Source organism: Triturus cristatus, chromosome 3_1 (genome assembly GCF_964204655.1).
Source record: "Triturus cristatus chromosome 3_1, aTriCri1.1, whole genome shotgun sequence".
In the NCBI taxonomy this organism is placed as follows: Eukaryota; Metazoa; Chordata; class Amphibia; order Caudata; family Salamandridae; genus Triturus; species Triturus cristatus.
This window is the reverse complement of record NC_140583.1, coordinates 457,706,272-457,728,733: the sequence shown is the minus strand read 5'-3', so window position 1 is coordinate 457,728,733 and position 22,462 is coordinate 457,706,272. Positions and strand designations below refer to the sequence as shown.

Sequence of the window (22,462 nt, the reverse complement as noted above, 5' to 3'; positions counted from 1 at the left end):
GAGCGAGAGAGCGAGAGAGCGAGAGAGAGAGAGAGAGAGAGAGAGAGAGAGAGAGAGAGAGACTGCAACTACCATCCACAACAGGGAGGGGTAACAAGCCCGGAACAAAGGAGGACCAGCAATTCACCCCAAGACGACACCACCAAGGAGGGCCGTATCCCCTGAGAGAAGCGAAAAGGCCGAGGTACAGGCAAGAAAAAAAAAACAACTCAGAGGACTGCACAGGAAGCAGAAACCCCAAGCAAGTAAGTGTAGAAGAGTAAAAGCAGGCCCCTACACAGGAGAAAAGGCAGGGTGGAGGGATGCAGAAGAACACATGAACCAACCGACCATGTATCATAAGGGAAGGGGTGGAGCAATCAAGCAGAACCAAGTATCTTGTCCGAGCAGAAGCGAAGCGGACACCAACAGGAGACCAGCCACCCAGAGGGAGGAGAGTCCAGAAAACCACAGGAAAGGTCCTCGCAGAACAAGAGGCAGGAGCACAAGGGAGCACAACAACGGCCACGGAGGTGGACCAGCACAAGCAGACGTGCACAGCCGGCAGTAGACAGCACCATGGAGCAGTGCACCCAGACCAAGCCAGGCGCAGGCCGAGGAGAGGCCAGGAAAATGCAGAACAAGCCCCAAAGGAGGAGCGTTCAATAGACACACACTGACCCACGAAGAGAAATGGGACCAATCAAGAGAGCAAAAGGGGGAAACACGGAGGACGGACCAAGCCGTCAACCAGAACACAGGAAAGCCAGGAGAAACCCAGCCCACCTGGAACAACAGACAGAGGACCAGGCCGAAACGCTGGACAGGAAGGCGGAAACGCCACAACACGACACCGCAGACAGCACGACAAACGGTTAAGCGTTGGAGGGAACACCGAGAACGACAGAAGCCAGATCAGCGCAAGCTGCGCCCAGACAAGATACAAGAGACCGCACCAGCAGCAGACAATGATGCCAAGAAAGGCAGGGAACCCGAAAAAGGGGCGACCATACCTTCCCAGCGCAGGACAGAGCTATGCAATAGCTACAAGTACCCCACATAGGGTATGATACGTCCCACTAAAAAACATGGGAACACCTCTAAGGGGAAAAACACCCCGCAGCAGAGGACCAGAACATAAGGGCAGGGTATGATACGTCCCAAGAAAACATGGGAACATCTCTTAGGGAATAAATCCTGCAGCAGAGGACAGAACAAAAAGGACCTGCAGATAGAACCACAGACGGCTTGACAATCAGCCAATCAAAAAACACACCGAAAGCCCAACCTGAGGACACATATGGGTGGACCACAACCAAAGAACCACAAAATCCAAAGGAGCTGTACCAGCAGCCAACAGCACAAAGGGGTCAATTTAAGGACCCAAATCCAAGTCACGGAGGGAGAGGAGGAGGACGACTGAGCCCTGCAAGGAGCCGCTGAATGACAGCATCCGCATGAGTGTAAAACAAAAGCACCCCACATTCTCAGGGAAAACGTTATCCCTAAGCCAAACATGGCAACGGAGAGCTACTGAACTTGCCATTGTAAGGCCAAGAGCATCAGAAACATCCAGGGCCGAACGAAGAATAAACGCGGCCAGCTCCTGGCCATCCATCAAATGGTGTCGCAGATCAGCATGAAAACCTTCCGGAGAGGCAGAAGACAGAAGGGACTCCACGGAATCCCACAAGCAGGAAGTAGCCCTGATCAACACACAAAGTGTGTTGAACGCTCGCAAAGCAGCACTAGAAGAAGCGAAGAGATTCCGCCCCCAGGAATCTAACCGTCGGGCCTCCCGTGACGGAGGAAACAACACCAAAGGTATGGAAGGAAAAGCAGTCTGCAGAAGAGGGCCCTGAGTAGAAGTGTGGAAAGAAAGGCAGACTAGGTCATGCGGAGCAGGACGGTGGCGGTGGAGGAGTGACTGGGGCACCGGATCCCCCATGGCAGGACGCCCCCAGAAGAGAATTATGGAGCGAAGCTTCGAAGGGAAGAAGCAGCTCCCGTGCACCAGAGCCCTGATGGAGAACCTCCAGCAAATGGTCCGTGGGAAATGGGGTGGCAGGGTCGCCCATGTGCAAAATGCCAGCGGCCGAGGAAATGGCCCGGGCAAAGGCCGCACACGCCTCCAAAGGGCGTCGTGGGGGGAGAGCAATTCCTCCGTGGGCGACGGCTGTAAACTAAGCCGGCCATCCCCGAATCCAGCTGGAGGAAGAAATGGCCAGTCCCAGAATGGTGGAAGATTGACGGACGAGTGGGGGACCTCTGGGGAAGGCTGTGACCACGGGGATGGCGAGAAGCCCTGCCTGGAAGACGCTTGGGAAAAAGCCACAATGCGGCGGCCCGTCTCCGGGGAAGAAGAGACAAAAAGTTGACGAACCTCCGGGGAGGAGGGGGCCTCCGGAGACGAGTCGATGACCCAACGCCGGCACGGCGCAGTGGATTCCGCCACCGGCACCAGCGTGAGGTCAACTGGCGCTGGAGTGGACGCTGGGACGACCTCGTCCACCACTGGCACTCTAGGAGAATGGAGCAGGTCGGCTCTGGGTAGGCGAAAGAACGGTGCCGAAAATACGCCGACTCGACCTCTGACGAAGCAGCTGCCTGAGTGGAGAGACGAGAGGGATCCGGGGACACGCCCCAAGCCAGCACCCACGGCGCCACCAGGGTCGACAGCCGTCGGCGCCTGAGCGGCGTCAGCTCGGCTTCTGGCAAAGCCGCCGCCTGCCCAGATGACCGAGGAGGACTCGGGGGCGATCCGTGAGTCCCGGCGACCTCCCGCGACACCACATGGACCCCCGCGGGGGTTAGCGGTGAGGCAGAGGCACCGTGGGCCGAAGATTGGAACCCCGTAGGGCCGCACCCTGACGAAACCACACCTCCAGAGCTTGAAGCCGAACCCGCCAGGGCCGGAGACGCCGGCACGGATGTCCCAGGAAGGAGGAGGAGGAGGGGCCAAGGAAGCCTGTAGAGCCGCAGCATAGGCCTCCATCTGGACCCTAGTTGCCCCGGAGCCAGGAAACGGTTGGTAGGGTGGCGACTAATGAGGCCGCATGTCCCGCAAAGAATCCGCGCCCTCTTCAGAGTGGGGACCAGGCCTAGGAGACAAGCTAAGAGACTTACCGATGGGCGAGCGACGCCATAGGGGCCTTGGTGAAGGGCGATGCCAGAATCGGAAGCGGCGACTCTTGGACCCTTTCGCGGGGGACGGACGCGGGGACGACCCAGATCTGGACAGCCAGGCTGAGAGGAGCTTCATCCGGCACTCCTGCCGGGACTTGGGCTTCAGATGCTGGCAAGCGTCGCAGTCCGTGGAATCATGGTGCTCGCCCAACCACATACAGATAGGATGAGGGTCCGTCACCGACATCTGACGAGCACGCTTTAAAGCCCGAAGGCATTCGCACACTGTCCCCCCACACAAAAGCATGAAAAGAAGGCCTGAAAACAGGGACACGATCCGGATCCGCGTTGCACGCGGAAAAGAAGGAAACTGATGTCAGCGCACCGGGGTGGGGCTTATGTGACCTTGCTGAGATGCTGGGGCAAAGAAAGTTTTCTGGGTCCAGTCTCACGCCTGCGGATAATTCTACGTTAAGGAATCTGCAGCTAGTAGTCTGTATCAGATACCCTTTTTGTGCTTATATGGGATTAGTTCTGAATTTTGTTCTGTTTTATAGATGACTCGTATGTTTTCAACAGTTGTCTATGCTACGTTTTTGCTTTCCTTTACTGTTGCTCTCTAGTGGGTCACCATACCACATTGTGTTCTTTCATTTCTGTTGAAGGAAGGGGGATCTGATAAATCTAGTAATACTTCTATTTTTCCATATTAAAATGGTAAGGATGTCTCTGTGTTAAAGTATAAAATGTTCACATGCGGATTCTGGCTTTTGGATAGAAACCTGACTGCATGTGAGACTTATGGAGTTATAGCTACTATATGGCCGATAAGTACTCCCGAACTTTTAGGGCATGGATCCTTTATTTTTCAAGTGAACACTGCAGTTGTCACAGCGATTGCTTGGTGGTACAAGCAGCATAGGCACTGTTGCTAGGGGGCATCTGCATACATCTTTCACTGTCTGCAAGATGAGCAATTTTTGAAGAGAGAGCTCTTCTGGTCTTCCCTCTGGACTATAAAAAGATTAAATTACCCTTGACACAACTCACTGAAAATGGTAGCTGTAGTAGGGGCTGACGGAGATCCAGGATAGTTGGAAAAAAAGGCTGCAATTCAGTTAAATGGAGCTAAACAGTCAGGACAGAGCAGAGCTCTGTTCAGGGACTCTCTCATATATGAAGTGCTGTAGAAGTGTGATGTATAGTTGAGTCCAAAGAGAGTAGAGTGCCCAGCGCATTCAACTAACTGACTGAAGCTTCAGTAATTTCAATCGAGGAGAATATAATACTAAACAAACACTGTTGTTTAGGCCTCTGGAAATGTTTACAAGGTTTACTGCTATTTTAAGTTAGTGGGGAGTTCCAGCATGACGACAGGGAATGAGCGAGCGCTGTGGGGGCAGATGAACTGGGTGCACGGTATAGCTAGAGATCACCACCTGGGGCATGACGCCTGCCACTGCAGTTACAATACAGTTAGGGTTACAACACAGTTATCACATTTAGATGGGAAAATATACAACTAATTTGCATTAATCACAATGGAAACTTTTGCAGATGTTTTCTTACCGTCCCAAGCGTCAAACATATCTGTGATGAAGTAATCAATAAAAGATATTTGGGACTTCGGAATGCTACATGTGTTTCTGTCAAAAACAGGCATGACAACAGGCAAACCTTGTCTTTTTTCTTCTTCAGTCTGCAAATCAACAAGAAAATTATTCCCATAATGTATTTTCTTGTGCATTACCGGGTAAATATTTAAAAATACAATACTCTTTATTGGCATTTCTCGAGACGTCTACCCAAATTCTATTTTCATTATTAGGATAAGACATAATAAACCAGAGACAGTAGTACAAACTGTAGTGCACTGGCATTATGTGAGTTGGCTACATCATAATCTTGCATGGCACTCCTGTTCAATAAAAAAAAAAACCTACTAAATAAATCTCCTGAAACCTGAAAAAAGTTGGGCAATCTCTCCTGAGATTGTTGCGTTCCGCTGTATCAAAACCAGTGGCAGCTCCTCCACTATGGTGGAGGAACGTTGCCTGACTCCTTTTAAGCAGTGCGAAGCAGAAACATAAAATGATAGTAACTTTGCATTATTATCGTTTTATGCTGCTTCCTGCTGCTTTGTGGGCGGGTGGGGTTGCTCTGATCTTGGAGCAAGGCAGGGGAGGAGTGGTTTGCCAACTCTTAAGTGCGCAGTGACTGTTTGGTTGGCCATCTCCAGCCGCCTAAACCAGTCATGCGCACTTTCCCCGTTCTCCAGGCAAGTGACATTACAGCCTGCATGGAGAACAAGCCCAGGCTCCCATTCCCTGGTTGAGTGTCCAACCAGGACTCTCAAAACCAATCACAACGTTGCATTGCAGCGTCGGGATTGGCCAGGGGAGCCTGACTGCCTACCAATCACAACCATGCAATGCAGCATTGTGATTGGTCAGTGAGGCCTGGATGTGAAGAGCTGAGAAGAGCAGGAGCGGAGATGCTGGACCCGGCGCAATGGTAAGTTTTTTTTTTTTTTTTTAAATATGCGTAACCCCAACGTGACCCCATGTGCCACCCGTGACCCGCCAGGCCGGCCACCCGCGAGCCATGATGGCCGCCGCTGTTAAAAATTACGAACTTAATTATTCTAGAGACCAAAACAGAGTGCATTTGAGTCTATCTAATCTCTAGTCAACAAAAGTCTAGCTATCTATAAATGAAGCAGTTTACAAAAATTATTGAACACCTGTGAGATAGAAACAAGCTATATGCGTGACAGCGCAGCTGTTGGCAGACAATTGCAATTCTAATAGGTTTACTGATAATAGAATCGGGATTTTATTAAAGATAAGGAGGCTCGCATTATGCATAAAACTTGTATTTCCCACTTCTGAGCAGCACTATTAAAAGCTCATGGAATCCTTAAACATCACAATCAAAAATAAACTTTAAGTCCATAAATAACACTTGACCGCCTCTTTTCATTTGCTTCTTCCTGCTTCCCTTCACATCAAAACTCTTGAAATAACCATATTTAGATCTCTATAACAAAACAAATAAATACATTTAATAACATAAACTAACTACTTAAAGTTAGATGTAATGAACTCTAATCTTAAAAAATAACTCTTACTACAATGCAAAACATATCTTAATGCTTCCACATTATGCATGTTCAAAGATTTTTAATACACATTTTAAAACACGTTCAACCGCTTTAAAATAAAACTACCTGAACGTAGAGACTGATGACCAGTCTGCTGCTTTCATATCCTCTAGTCTTCCACCTAACATACTCACCTTACTTGCCATTGCTCCACGCGCTGAATGCGCTGTGAATTTAGTCACACTAACACCAGCCTCCTTCATGGCACATATTACCCATCTAGCTATAGTTGCATTTGAAACTGCCTTATACGGTTTCACATAAGAAATCCAAACCTGATCTACACCTTTTCCCCTTTTTTCCAACATCCTGCTTTCATATTCCTTTAAACAACGAACCATACATAAACCTGGACAATCATCAAAAACTGGATAAAATAAAGAACTAGGCATAGTCTTAGTTCTTTTACATGAATCAAAAAGAACACCATTTGGTTGATAGAACCTACGAGAAATCTCCAAAGCCTTAACATCCAAAACTCTCCTGAAAGAAATAAGACAAAATAATGTTGCCAACTTCCTTGCCAACTCCCTAGAATCCAAGTATTTATTACTTGGCCAACCCACAAACAATTTAAGAACCAAGTCGACATCCCATAAGGACTTATACTTGGATTCTGGAGGTCTCTTGATTTGAATCCCTTTCATAACTCTACATACTAAAGGACTTCTTCCAATTGGTACACCATGACTTAAAGAATGGCCGGCAGAAATCACCGACCTAGAACAATTCACAGTCCTATAAGACATTCCCTTTTCAAACAAACCAGCCAGAACATTAGCTACTTGAACATCAATTGCCTCCAAGGGTTCCAAACTCCTTTCCAAGCACCAACGAATCCAAACCTTCCAAGATCCTCTATATCACTTTCTTGTCCCTGGTGCCCAGGACTCAAACAATAACCCTGCAGCCGTTCCAGAAAGATCCGTGAACGCTCTTGCTCCCCTGATATATTCCAAACTAGAAGGTTGAGAGAACTCGACTCTACTAAGGGGTGTTCTTCCCCCTCCACATTCTTCAAAAGACCTCTGTTCGCCCAAATTAAAATTGGTTCAGTTACTGCTAACTCCATTACAGAGGGAAACCAAGCCGGACTCTTCCAAAATGGAGTCACCAAAACTATTTTGCATCTCTGTTTCCTCACATGAACCAGCATCCTCTGAATCATAGAGAATGGGGGAAAGGCATAATCCATCATCCCCCTCCAATCCTGCAGGAACGCATCCACTGCCATGGCCCCTGGATTCAGCCTTCAACTCCCATACCTCTCCAACTGGAAGGTTAACCTTGATGCAAAGAGATCCACTTCCAGAGGGCCCATTTTCTCCAACACCAGCATGAAAATCTCCTCGTTCAGCTTCCAATCGCTGTAATCTACCATATTTCTTGACTTCCAATCTGCCAAAACATTCTTTACCCCCGGTAAATACTCTGCCTTCATACCAATATTGTGTTCCAGACAAAACTCGCAAATTTATTTTGCTAACTCTGGCAGCCCTACGACAGAGTTCCTCCCAGTCTATTTATGTATGCTACTGCAGGGACATTTACCATCCTGAGCAGCGCTGACCTGCCCATCAAACCTTTCTTGAAACTTTTCAATGCAAACAAGCCCGCTCTCATCTCTAAACAATTTATATGACTCTCCTTTTCCCATGGGGACCACACACCCCCAGTCTCTTTCCCCATACCAGATGCGCCCCATCCAAAATTGCTTGCATCCGTCTCCAAAACAAAATCCGGGGACACGCCAAAAATTGCTCATCCGTTCCACGCATCCATATTCTCTCTCCACCAAATCAATTCCTCTTTTGCCTCCATTGAAACGTCCACCATGTCTCCATACCCATACCACAAACCTTTTGTCAGCCCATTCTTTTTCAAACGCTGCAAAGTCCTGTAATGCAGTGGGCCTGGAAAAATCGCTTGAATTGACGAAGACAAAAGACCAATCACTATCGCCAAATCTCTCAAAGTCTCTCTCTCCCTGTAAATAACTTTCCGAATTTCTTGCTGTATCTTCTTTACCTTCTTTTCTGGAAGACACAATTGACATGCAATTGTGTCTACCACAAAACCCAGAAACAACACCTTCTTTAGAGGTTCCAAAACTGATTTTTCGAAATGTATTAGAAAACCTAACCTTTTCAATGTGTTCATTACAAAAATCATATGTTCCTTTAGAATCATAAAATCTTGATTCATAATCAAAATGTCGTCCAGATAAATTATTAACCTGATACCTCTCTCCCTGAAGAAACCTACCACAGACCTCATTACCTTGGTAAAACACCAAGGAGCAGAGGAAAGACCAAACGGTAGGCTCTTGAATTGAAACAATTGACCTTTCCACCTTAACTGTAGGAACTTCTGACTTTACTCAGCTATAGGAATAGTGAAATACGCATCCTTCAGATCCATTTTCAACATCCAATCTCCTTCTTGTAAAACATCTATCAAAAGATGAATACCCTCCATTTTGAAATGACGATAAGTCACAAACTGATTAAAATTTATCACCTGTCTCCAACCTTTGTCTTTCTTGTCTACAACAGAGTACTTACAAATCCTTTTTCTAACTCGCAATATTGCATCCTTTTCTAACATCATACGTTCCTCGTTCTCTACTACTATAACCAACTCCTCTTGAAATACTAGTTCTTTTGGTTCATTTTCTTGAAATGGGATACAGTCAAAATCTATTTGAAACCCCTCTATAGTGTCTAATACCCAAGCATCCTGGGTTAGCTCTCTCCAGTTTTCTTTGAAATATTTCAATCTTCCTCCTAAACTTTTCGGGATAGAAGAAGAAGCTGTCTTCATACTCACCCTGGTTCTGGTTTTGTCCTTGATTTTGTCCTCTCTCTCTAACACTACGTGCACAACTTCTTCCTCTTTGGGTAAAGAAACTGTAATTTCCTTGTCCTCTCACATAACCATCTGACTGGTTCTGGTAATGGGCCCTGTAGGTTGCTCGGCCGGTATCTTGCCCTCTTCTACTAGCCCGACCATAAAAACTACCATTATTAAAAAACTCTTCGCATTGAATAATGCGCCTTATCCAAACTCGTGAATGTTTGAACATATTTAGATAAAGATTTGACCATTTCTTCCCCAATCAATAGTACACGTGCCTCGTCACTGGACTCTTTAATCGCTAAAATCCCTAATTTAGGATTAATTCTCATCAGAATTGTCTTTCTTCTTTCTGAGAGAATGCCTGCATTCGCATTTCTTCAAAAACAAATTGCGCTCTGGCATCAACCACGTAAAAGTGAAAGATCTAATTCCAAATTCTTGAGGTATGCATCCTCAATGGCATTAAAATGTTTTTCCAAAGGTCCCAAAATATCAAGAACCTTGTCCTGACAAATTTTCAATGACCTATCCAAACCTTTTCTAGGGTCCTTACCCATTTTAAAACGCTAAGGGCCTTATGTAGGTGGGCTGGCATTTACCACTTCATAAATACCGAATCATACCGATTCGGTATTTATGAAGTGGTAAATGCAATGTAGGTAATGAGTCGGTAAATATTACCGAATCGGAAAAATTCGGTAATTACCGAATTGGTATTTACCGATTCGGTAATGAGGCATACCTTCCCATTGATGGGAAGGTATGCCTCATTACCGAATCGGTAAATACCGATTCGGTAATGGGGGGGCACATGCAAGGGTGGCAGGGTGTTACATTGACACCGTGTTGCACCCCTGATTCGGCCATGTGTGCACATGTGGCGCACATACATGCCCTAAGGGCATGTATGTCTGCCACATTGCACACTTAAACGTGCACAAAAATGGTTTTTTTCACCTATTCGTCATTTACCACCATCCTTTAGTTGGTGGTAAATAACGAATCCCCACACCCACCACACACTCCCCCTACATCTCATTTCATGATTCGGTATTTACCGAATCGGTAATATTACCGATTCGGTAATTTTACCGATTCGGTAAATACCGAATCATGAAATTCTCCCCCTACATCTCAAAAGCCAAAATACCGGTCGGTAACGGTATAATTACCGAAAATCGGCCGTTACCGACCGGTATTTGGCTTCCTACATGAGGCCCTAAGTAATTAATTACGGGTCAATGTTTGGAGTCATAGTAACTTTATCATCAATGTTAGGCCTAGAACATTCAGCCCGAATTACATTTCTTTCTTCCCTTTCTAATGGCTTCCTAATCATAGCCTTGATGTAACCTGCCACATGATCTAGTGTCCACCAGTCCTTTCCTCTTGGGTGTCTAATGTCCCTAGGACTGAACAAAAACTCTCCAATAGGATCTGTAACTGTATCCTTATTTTTTCCACTTTCACTTTCTCATACTCTTCTCCTAAACCATCCACTCCAGATCTAAAACATATATCTAACTCTTCCTCACTATTAAATGCATCACCAGATGCTCCTCCTTTTTTCCCCAGTGTTAAGCTAGCTATCCTGTATACCGCATTGGATACCTTTTTTACTTGAGCCGCTTGGGACTCCACTATTCATATTTTTCTCATTTAAATGCTTCTTTTTGGATAAGCATTTTCCTCCTGGTCCTCTTTCATTCTCTTCTTCAAAGGTCGAAAAATATTCCCTAATAGTCTCTTTCAATTCCTTATTGATTATTTCTCTTATCAATTTCTCTTGCCCATTATTTGAATCCTCAATTTTTTTTTATTATTATAATATTTACTTTCTTTTACTCAATATATATTTTCTATGTCTAATTTATCTTATTTTCAACTTGTTTTTATTTATAATATATATTTCATTCTTAAAACGCTCCTAAATGCTCCTCTCAGTTTCGAACTGCCGCTCCCCTTGACACGAAGCACCAACGATGCTTTGTTGCTAAGGAACAGCCTCACAGAGCAACAGGCTGTAGAAACAACTCTTCCTGTTTCAAAACATGCTCTTTTTCCCTTCAAAAACAGCCCTGGCACTTGCCAATGGGAGAGCTGTTTACACGCGAGTGCTCGTGTTACGCAACTCACTCTCCCAAAGCATCATCTGTGCTCTTCTTCTCGAGGTCGACCGCGCGACTAACACGTAATCGGTAAGCACAAGTGTTATTAAACAACGCTCCTTTAACCCCTTCAGTGCCCATGACGAGATAGTCTCGTCATGGAGCGCGGTTGCTCTGTGCCCATGACGAGACTATCTCGTCATGAACCCCGCCCGCTAATGAAACGCCCGGCACAGGGTGTGGAAAGGGCGGGGCACTGAAGAGGTTAAACCGCTACGTGATCACGCTGGTAAATTAAAACTCATTTTATACAAATTGACTCCTTATACAGCCACCGCTCGATTTTACAATAAAATCCTTCAACAAAGATTCAACCTCTTATTATATTATTATAAACATTTAAAACTTGCATATTAAAGCCTAGATCAAATTATCTATAATTATAACTTTACTATAAACTCCACACAAACTACACTCAATCATACACCCATAAATTGGGTATCTCACAGAATAAACTTAATTTATTAACACTATCATTCTTAAAAAATCAGATTAAACATTCAATACGTATCTGCTCAGAAGCAGCAAACAAAAGAGGAAGAAGATGGCGGTCAAGTGTTATTTATGGACTTAAAGATTCTTTTTTATTGTGATGATTAAGGATTCATGAGCTTTTATTAGTGCTGCTCAGAAGTGGGAAATACAAGTTTTATGTATAATGCGAGTCTCCTGTCTTGACATAAAATTAGGGACAATCCTCCAGGAGAGGGGCTTCAGCTCCGCCCACATGCTGTGAGTCAGAACTAATGTTTTGATTGGGCAGAACTTGTGTGCTTCCATAAAGAACACAAAGAAAAGTGCTTGCCCTCCACACAGCTATGATCATTTTGTTGATTTATCGATCTAGCTGCCTAAGCCAGCAGAGTAAGGCTACCAGAGCATGTTGCACTCTCATGACATTGTAATGCTATTCAATTCAATTCAATAAATCTTTATTTCGGCAATATTTCAGCCATAAAAGAACAGATAAAAAGTATATACAATAAAAACATACAGTAATGGAGCAATAACTACAATTTCAGGGTCTAATATAGACCAAAACTACTAACCACTGTTTGAAATTAAGAAACTCCTTTTGATCCAAATAGTATGCAAATACTTAGAGAGTGCAAACACAATATGCCCTGCAGTGTCAGTTTTGAAAATCCTTAGTGCATCAGAGCATTTCCGGAAGCCTAAATTTCTACAAATTGGTACTATCCAGTACTTCCGGGCTCTACTATAGAGAGGGCAGAAAAATAAGATATGGCATTCATTTTCATTATCCATACCGCAGCCTGGACATAAGGAGGTCCCTGACGATGACCATTTGCTGGTGAGGCACGCAATAGGAAGGGAGCCAAACCTCCATTGTATGTAAAGCTTCCTAGCCAGAGTAGGGTAAATCACATTCAAATAATCTTCAAATGAATATACAATTTTAACCTCTAAGAATGCTTTTACCATCGAACCATTCTGCGAGTCATGCAACCAAACACTGGAGCAACGAGATCTATAGTACTCTGTAAATGAATTCCCTGAAATCTCACTACAGGCTATTGCCGGATTGAACCACATATCCGCAAGGCCCATTGTCAATAGTTCTTGTTTGATATAAGAGAGCCAGGGGATATGCACTGCTTTACTTAGACTCAATATTTCTTGAAGTTCAGTTCTGTACTGCAGAAGTTCGGGCGTCAGCCATAGCCTCCTCCAAAACCTAAGAGGTTTAATGGCTAATTCCTCCTGAATAGGAGGTAGGCCCAGGTCAAGCCTTAGCGGTAGAAGAGGTGTACTTTGGGGGAGCAGGAGCAGCTGCCGCAGAAATCTGTTCTCTACTTTGGTAATTTCAGGTCTCTCTGCATGCGCCCATAATTCCCCTCCATACAATGCCGCCGCTCTTGCCCTCGATTTATAAATTTCAAGCCCAGGGCTTATAGGCTTATATGTGGAGGCATTTGTCATTTTTAGTATTCCCCCAGCTATTTGGGTCAATTTAAGTTGAGATTTGGCCAGATGGGGACCCCAGGAGAGATTTTCACTTAATGTGACGCCCAGATATTGAAATGTGTGGACTCTCTCCAGAGAAACCGAATCCAAGGTGGGTGGTGGTCTGGTGTGTGATGAGGGGTTAAAGATCATAAATTTTGTCTTGTCTACATTTATCTGTAGACCATGTTCACAGCAAAAGTTGTAAAAACCGTTCAATATGCGTTGTATCCCCATGGGTGACTTAGATAATAGCAAGGTGTCGTCGGCAAACATTATAGCCGCGACTTTCTTGTCTGCCAATCTGGGTGCATCATTGTTTGGCACTGCATCCAAGTAAGATATCATCCCATTTACATATAAACAGAACAAAGTGGGTGCCAGGACACACCCTTGCCTGACCCCCTTGTTTACCGGAAACCTAGCAGACAGTACACCCCCTCTCCCACACCTGACCTGTGCAAAATTTTGAGTGTGCAACCTCACCAATAGCCCCAATAAAGAATTCGGAACTCCCAAATCCCGCAAGACAGCCCAAAGTTTACCCCTGGGGACAGTATCAAACGCTGAACGTAAATCTACAAACACCATGTAGAGGCTGCCAACCTCTACCGTCACAGTCTTCCAATACAGCATTATTAAACGGAAGATCTGGTCCATGGTGGATGTTTTGCTCCTAAATCCAGCCTGATATGGTGAAAGAATTTCATACTCATTGATCCACTCCTGCAAACGATCTAGAATGAGACGTGCGAATATTTTTTGGGGACATCAATGAGACTAATGGGTCTATAATTGACGGGGAGCAGGGGAGAACCCTTTTTATAAATCGGTATAATTTCTGCTCCCAGCCAGGTGTCCGGAACCTCAGCACCATATAGAATGGAATTAAATAGAGCACATAAATACGGCGCCCATATCTTTGGCTGTTCTTTAAACATGTCCCCAGGGAGTTTGTCAATACCTGGTGCTTTACCCATCGTCAATTTTGCAAGAGCATTAGAGACATCCTCTAGGGAAAATTCCAGGGCCTCATCGTCCCCTGGAGGGAGAGCATGGACGGGCAAGAGATCTAAATCGGAAGTTGCTGCATAAAGGGATTTAAAATGAGATTCCCACACCCCCGCATCTAGATTAACTTCAATCGCGTTACGGGGTTGATCACACCCTGTATTCACGATGGCCCAAAATCTCCGCGCTTCCTTATTGGCAAGTGCGGTGGCTAAATTCTCCCATCTCTCCCGATCCCAGTCTATTTTAGCCAGTTTCATAACTTCTTTGTAGGAGTGCCTAAGGGCACGGATGGTTAGCCTATCACTACCGATTTTGATGGCATAAATCAGGTCGGATTTAGCTCTCCTACACATGGCATTATACCAAGACATTAGGGAATTCCTAGACTTACTAGAAGTATCAATAGGGTTAAAAATGCCTGCCAGAGTGTCGACCAATTCCTGGTGGACAGTAATCAGGTTCATGGGTGTACCGGTAAGCAGCCCCTGTGCCCAGATGTCACTTGCCATTGTAAGAAAAGGAAGGATGAGTGTGTATAAACTTGAGAGAGCGTCCCTCCTCTCTCGCAGGTTCCCCCACTTGACCCGCCTCCTGTTATTAGTAATGACCAGGCCAGGGTCAGAGGTCGGTTCAGTATGGCTTTTCAAGATATTGGGGAATTCCATTTTCAGCAACAGTGCGTTGTGGTCGCTGTCCGTTCTATTCAATACCTCCAGATCCACTATCTTTTGCCACAACCTGGTCTCAACCATGACATAGTCTAAATGGGATTCCTGATCTTTTTTATTATAAGTACACTTGGAGGGAATATCTGAGGACTTCCGACCATTAACCGCCCTGACCGAATGATGAAGAGTTAAAGTCATAATCTGCATGGCCAACGGGGTCCAGGCCTTTGCGTAATTAGACTTACAAGGAGGGATTCCCCAGAACTCATCCTCTCCCAACAGTGCCCCCTCGTTCAGCCCTTGCAGGGGCTCGTAGTGGCAATTAAAATCTCCTGCAATCACAAAGTGAATATCTCGATTTAGAGATTCAAGGAAAACTGATAGTTCCCCAATGGTCTTAGATTCCTTTGCCAATACAGTTGGTCGGGAATATACATTCACTACCGCCAATTTATATAAGGAGGGCCATGTCATAAGGACACATAAAATGTCGTCCGAGTTTGTTTGAATCGAATCCACCCTGCACCCCAGATGTATACCGACCCACGTTGTCAGGCCACCAGAGGGGCGGCCTTTACCACCCCAACGGGCTGAGATATTGAAGGCCACAAACCCCAATCTAAGAGCCTCCTCCCTAGCCCAAGTCTCCTGGAATAAGATCACGTCAGAGGTATCAATAAAGGTACCCCATTCTGGACAGGCTAACTTGTTTTTCAGACCCGCCACGTTCCATGATATTAAGTTCATAAGCTGAGGGTGGCACGGGGAATTTGGTGAAGAATCTGGTTGATGAAATGGGCACCTCTGGAGCTGTAGTTCAATAGGCCACGATGGAACAGCACTAGTACTTTCTGAGTTATCGGGCAAACACAGAACACCAAGAGACAGTGTGGTTTTCTCTGGGGGGAGACTGTTGGTAATCCCCGTAGTATCAGAGGAGGGCCCCTGGATGCAAGTTGACAGATTGCTTTCCCCTATTACCTCAATTAACTCAGGACCCAAAATGTTACCCCCCGTTGTTCCCTGTGCTACTTGGTTATACCTGGGCAGTCAGTCAACCTGATCCAGAAGACTGTCTCTGTTTGAGCAAGGGGTATAAGACCATTTCAGGGCGTATGGATCTCGCCTAGATTTCCCATCGCCTCCCCTGCGCGAATGTGGGATATAGGTCCAGCCATTTCCCTCTGGCCTCGAATGTCTAGATGGGTAGAAGAAGGAGAGGGGGCGCACCCCTATTTTTGTATCAAAGCGGGATGTTTCCCACTTACAGATATAGTCTACTGTCCTGACGTCCCGGAAATTGACTATAACGCAATCGTCAGTTACATTTTTAGGGGTACACCCCACCCAGCCCACCCTTCTAACCATGATGATCTCACTTTTAACATGAGGGGGCAGCGGCCTATGGATGCTAAGCCAGTGTATTGTCTTGTTTTTCAAATTAGTGAAGTCTTCGCTGCTAGGGTCACTAATTTCTGGTACCCCTGTAAGGACAACCAGATAAGGGCTTGCTTCCGGGGGGAGATCGAATCTCGGGGTAAACCCAAGTGCCTCTCCCTGGTTTCCCTTCTGCACCATCCTTCCATTGTCACTCTCTTTAGCCAGGGAGGCCTTTCCCGTAATATGATTATTTAAATTTTGCTTATCAGGGGGCCTAGCTTCGTGTTGTAATTGTGGAGGATTAAGTGTAGTAGCAGGAGCTACCTGCGGTACAAGATACGAATTAGTAACTGGCCGAATGTCTGAGCTTAAAGAGGAGGAGGTGTCAGTCACTACCCCTCCTGACCTACCATTAGGAATGCAATTACATGAACATGTGGGGCCTACTTTATTGTTGGCACCATCTATGAATCCCCTTATTTGCTGTTCGAGCTTTGTGACATGGGTCACTAGGCTATCTAGCCTTTTTTCCAATGGACCAAGGAGAGTGCGCAACAATGTATCTATTTTGTGTAATGTTGTTGCCTCCCCAACTACGTTTGACGGTAAAACAGAAGAATCAACATGTGCCTGACTGACGGAATCCCCATGAGGCTTCAAATGGGTCGTCAATGGGAACAGGGTGTGACTTCCCTGGCCTTCTATGACCACATTTGAAGTCTCTACGACTGTATTATTTCGCCGTTTTACAGGTTTAACTCCCCCAGTTTTAGTTCTAGTTTCGTTAGAGGCTTTGGGCTTGTTTTTCGGAATCGGCTCTTTAGTATTTCCCTTTTTTTTCCGAAGGATTGGTCCATGTCTAATCACTGGAGGTGATAAATCTCTCGGAGTAGTTGCGAGATCATCACAACTCAGGGAATCACTGTGAGAAGTATCATCCATAAATTGGGTAAGGGGTAAAGTGGTAGTTTTAACACCAGAACCATTTGGAGAGGGGGCATTAGCAAAAAGGCCCAGCGAAGATCTCCTAGCATGGGCAAGATCCTGCGACACTCTGCGCTGCATAATATCAATACCTTGATCAATCACGGAGTTTGCTCTTACAATAAAATGGTCTAGGGTGCCAGTAAGATTGCCATTAGAAACAGGGATCCTGCTCTCTTTGGTTGCCATTTGTCAATTTAGAGAGAACAGGAAAATTAGGTCGTAATAATGTTATGCACCAATAGATACTGCAGTAACCTATAAATGAGAGGTGCCTCGTTCAAAGAGCGATAACATAAAATATAACTAAAATGGTACACATACAATTTAGTCCGCGGATTGAAGAGAGGGGGCCCGGTCCGGTCTCTTTCGGTCTCGAACGGGCTACAACGGGCCCGCCCTTGGCCCGGGCTTCGCCCGGGACACGCCCCGGACGCGTCCCGCGTACGCGTTGATGTGAAGTTAGTTATAGTGGGAAAAAGGGGGGAGGGGCCGGGAAGAGTCAGCAGCTGCGGCCAATGTCCGTCAGCAGAGGGGCCGCTGGTACTCGCAGTCCCGGCTCCGTTTGCAGTTCGTCCCCAGTGCTCCCAGAACCTTCAGCATCCAGCAATCACTGCCAAATGGCTCCGCAATACACCTCCCAAAGTCCGTGAGCAAGGACTTGGCTCCGAGCGGCTCCCGCGAAGCGGGGGCCGCGAGGCGCTATGTAGTGATGGGGGGAGGGGCCGGGAAGAGTCAGCAGCTGCGGCCAATGTCCGTCAGCAGAGGGGCCGCTGGTACTCGCAGTCCCGGCTCCGTTTGCAGTTCGTCCCCAGTGCTCCCAGAACCTTCAGCATCCAGCAATCACCGCCAAATGGCTCCGTAATACACCTCTCAAAGTCCGTGAGCAAGGCTATTAAAGTGTCTCAGATAACTAAATAATTTATGGTGTTTTTCTCTGGTAGCAGCACAGATGGGACGAGGGCAGTCATTAAGCCACGTGGATTTATAGTTCTGGTTTGACAGTGCAACTGTCACCTGACCTTTTAATCTACTCCAATATTATTCTACAGATCTTTGCTTCCACACAAAGAGATATCCATTTCCGTGAAATCTACTTGTAATACTTATTACCATGAACACCCTTTAACGCAAGACATTTTCACATTGCCAATGCTTGTGAACATTTTCTCCATCAGACTATTCATATCACCCTTTTTAAAACCGATTTTCTCATAATATTCTTTGATTGTTGGTTAATGTATAAGATGTGTAGATTTTCCTTCTATTAGACCCACCCTACCTCCACAAATTGATTTGAATTTTTGCAGAAAAGGCAAAACAATCGTGATTCGTCAAAATGGAGGTTCACCGACCTGGGGAGATCAGCCTGATATTTTCCATGTTTTATCCAAATGAGGTTTAGCCATAAAAAGGCACTGCATCTGTACAGGTACCAACTTGTGCAGCTGTGATGAAATGCAAAATGGGGAGGAATTTCAAAATTGTCTCAACATCCTCATTTTTTAGAATACATTTCATGCCCAACCTGAAGAAATCTGAAGAAGCAAGTATGAAATATTTTATGTGAGCTAAGAAAGCTGACACATATTCCATTCCTGAAAAGGACAAATAGTCATAGTCCCTCTGCTACGCTACTTCACCAGGCCCACACAAAGAGCAGATAGAGAAGAAAAAGTTACCTACTTTCTGTAGCAATATTTCTGGTGGATACTACACATTCCTGCAGATTGTTCACTTTTTGGATACCTTCGAGGTGCTAGATCGGATCCAGAAACCTTTGGCCCCACCAATACATTTTCAGCACCACCAGGTGGCGCAATGCAATTGCAATCACAGCTTCATCCTCTCCATGTGTGAGGACATCAGACTATGTATGGTGCGGACTGGACTGCTGCCATCAGCTACTTGCATATTTTCTGCGACCCATAGAGGCATGGAGAAAGGAACTGGGTGTTTTTAGGACGGCAACGTTAACAGCATAGGCACATCTGCATATCTTGGAATCTGATTACAAATGGAACTTACTCATAAGCGGAGAAGGGAGGGTGGTAAGTTGAACGTTTTCTCTAAAAATGTGGCTTCTCAAGCTAAGTAACATTTTCTTATGGTTGATACTTTTCGCAGGTTCTTCACCTTATGAATGAATACCAAAGAAATACCCTCTAAGGCATCCACCCTACCTGGGATCCCCTTTCGGCATGCTACTGTACTCTGATGGGCTTAAGTTGTACCCGTCTCCTCTAGGAGGGAAGAGGATAGAGGGTTAAGACCACACTAGATCGCAGTTACGTTTCAGAAGCGCAACCCACCCTGCTGCTTCCATATCTACTCCCCAGTGCCCCCCCCCCCCCATGTTGTCTATTTTAATGTAGGTTCCGCATCTACAATTGGCAAAGGCGTCCATTCATGTAGTACCTCGGTGGCTTCTCCTATAGAGTATTGTTCTCGATTTGTTTCTGCTTTTAAACCAGGCACGTTACACTTCTTTGTTGTTGTTTGAGCACCATACCACCTTATATCCTGCTAGCTTTGATTTTATGCTACACATTTTTTGACCTTGGAGACCCTGGCACAAGTTGTGTTTAAATATTGGGGCCCCTTTTGTATTCTGCAGAGGTAAGAACTATTTATGATCATATTTGTGAATTATATTTCTAAAAGGATCAACACTGGTTGTGTGGGCATGATTACCATCCTGATGGTGATCGAAGTTTCGAAGGAAGAACTCTCCTTACTTCTGGATCAAAATACATGTAACTAGTGATATTCATCTGGCCATAATACACTGTGTTTCAGCCTGCTTTTTTGAAGAAAAACATAACAAAAATTGGTTTAAAAAAATCAATATCCTGCCAGAATGTGGGATTGAGTAGTGGCGATTAAGCAGCGACGTCATACAATACAGCCCTGCGGGAGTACGCATTACTACTTGCATGACCCGTGAAAAAGATGAAGTGGCCAACCGGTAGACATAACCCAGTAGGACGCCCAAGTAAGAAGAGCATAAGCTGGCAGGACCCTCATGGAGTGTATATAAATGTCAGGTGGAAGGTCTTGTTTGCTCCAAAGTGTTACAAGTCTTTATTTATACCCAGGCATCCTAACTACAAATTGTACATTTGATACCACGTTCTCTTTAATGACTCCAAAATAGCCAATAAAGAGCCAATTGTCCAGTCTGTTTCGTCTTTTGCTGTAATTGTAGAAGGGCGCTGTATGCATCTGGTATAATTTACGTAAATCTCTCTTCGTGGGGCTGGAAGGAAAGAAAGGATGAAAAAACGATGGACTGACCCGTGTGGGCGGAAGACCAAACCTTCAGTAGAAAGGATGGGCAGGACAGTTTATCAGCAAAGTTGGCATTAATTCGCAAACACCATAGTAGTCTAAAGCTATTGCCACTGTCTCCAGAGTAAGCAACCGGTGTACTTCTAATTGCAAAGATGTTACTGCAGACAATTAAAAAAAAGAGAGAAGACAAGAATAACACCTTTCAGAAAAGATGCCACTCTGTATTTTGACCAGGAGACACATGAGAGCAGGCAGCGGGGCCCAATATCCCTTCACAGTGGCGTCTTCTAAGCCCTGTTAGGCAAGGGAGGAAAGTCAGAACATCACAGAGATGAGACTCACAGTGGTTCCCATCACTCAACCCTATCAAAAACAAATTTGGACCAGTGGCCCACATTTGATTCAAAGTCAAAGTTCTTTCTTTATTCAATTTCAAAATAAACCATTAAAGCATACGCATATAAATATACATATACACATAAAAACGAAATTAAAATCACATTCTCGGCCAATGGCTTTCCATGTCATGATTTACAACCCATACAGATGTTCTTCTAGTTACAACAGAGACGGCCGGCACAGGTGTAGGCGGTGGGGCTGGGCTGAAGTAGACAGACGACGTGATAGGTAAAATTAAATAAATAAAACCACTTACCTTGCGCTTGTCGCATCGCTGAGTCGGGGATGCGGCGAGAGCAGGGTAAGTGGTGTTATTTATTTTATAATTAAATTTTACCTATCCTGTCGACTTCCCGCCCTGCTGCTCTTACCTGTGCTGGCCACTACAGTGTTACAAGCATATATTGTAATCAATCTGTACGTCATAAAAGAGAATACAGGTAGTGCAATAATCCTCGTTAAATGCGGAATAGGGCTCGGCGCAGAAGATACTCAACTGACAACTAATTAATAGCAGCATCAATTAAAAACAGAATTCAGGAAGCTTCCTTCACTCTAAATGACTGTAGTGCAAAATACATGCAGGTGAACACAACACGATTTGTTCATTAAAGTGCTTGTATATTAAGGTGGCAATAGGTCCTATTAATTCCTAAGGCCATGCTCCTGGGAATTACGTCAGGTTAAAAATATTAATTAATTACAACATCTAGACAGTAATAATTAGAATTAAAAACCAGCCTACTAAGATATAAAACAACAGCCGTAGACATCTTAGGTGTAATAGATAAATTGAGAAGTAATACCAGCATTAATTAAAAACAGATTAAAAGTAGATTCATTCACTCTAAATGATTGTAGTGCAAAATACATGCAGATGAACACAACATGATTTATTAATTGAAGTGCTTATACATTGGGGGGAGCTAGAGGGTCGGAGCAAGATGGCTGCACGATAGTGCTACCCTGCGGGCCGAAGTAATTATCCATAGATTATCCGCGGATATGGCCAACATCTGAATGCCTAAGTGTAGGAGAGTAGGATCTGCTTCACATGTTTACCCCCACTTTTTGCTGGTGTTTCACTGTTTTTCGAATTTAGTCTGGCTGGGACCCTGCTAATCAGAGCCCCAGCCTAGCTGCTTCCTCTCTAAAATGATTCCTTGGGGGGGCGTGGCCAAGATGGCGACCTAGGCAGATGCGGATTCTCGTGGCTCCTCGCTCCTTACCCCTTCATCCGGCTATTTTGTGCAATATAGTCCCCAAACTTGCACAAAATTGCCTAAAGAGCAGCTAAGAGGTACGAGGCTTTTGTTGAAAGCGGTGCTGGCAGCCTCGTTTCGCTGTGGGACCTTTGATCCAGTCCAGGGTCCAGATCTACGAAATAGCACCCATCCGGAACGGACGCTAGCAAGGTTCCCTCTGCACTCCGCCCAGCGGAGACATCGGCGTACGCACGG

General features: G+C 45.3%; 1 protein-coding gene across 6 annotated transcripts in view; it reads right to left on the bottom strand.

The window, feature by feature from the left end:
- PDE8A (phosphodiesterase 8A) overlaps positions 1-22,462 on the bottom strand; it is a 2,267,087-nt gene that overhangs the window by 39,356 nt on the left and 2,205,269 nt on the right. For 4 of the 6 annotated variants that reach the window (XM_085644266.1, XM_085644268.1, XM_085644264.1 and 1 more), the window contains one exon: positions 4,675-4,804. The exons of the other annotated variants lie outside the window; for them this stretch is intronic. In XM_085644266.1, coding sequence (XP_085500392.1) covers positions 4,675-4,804 — 130 coding nt within the window. The remainder of the gene's footprint in view (positions 1-4,674; positions 4,805-22,462) is intronic. 6 annotated transcript variants of the gene reach the window in all.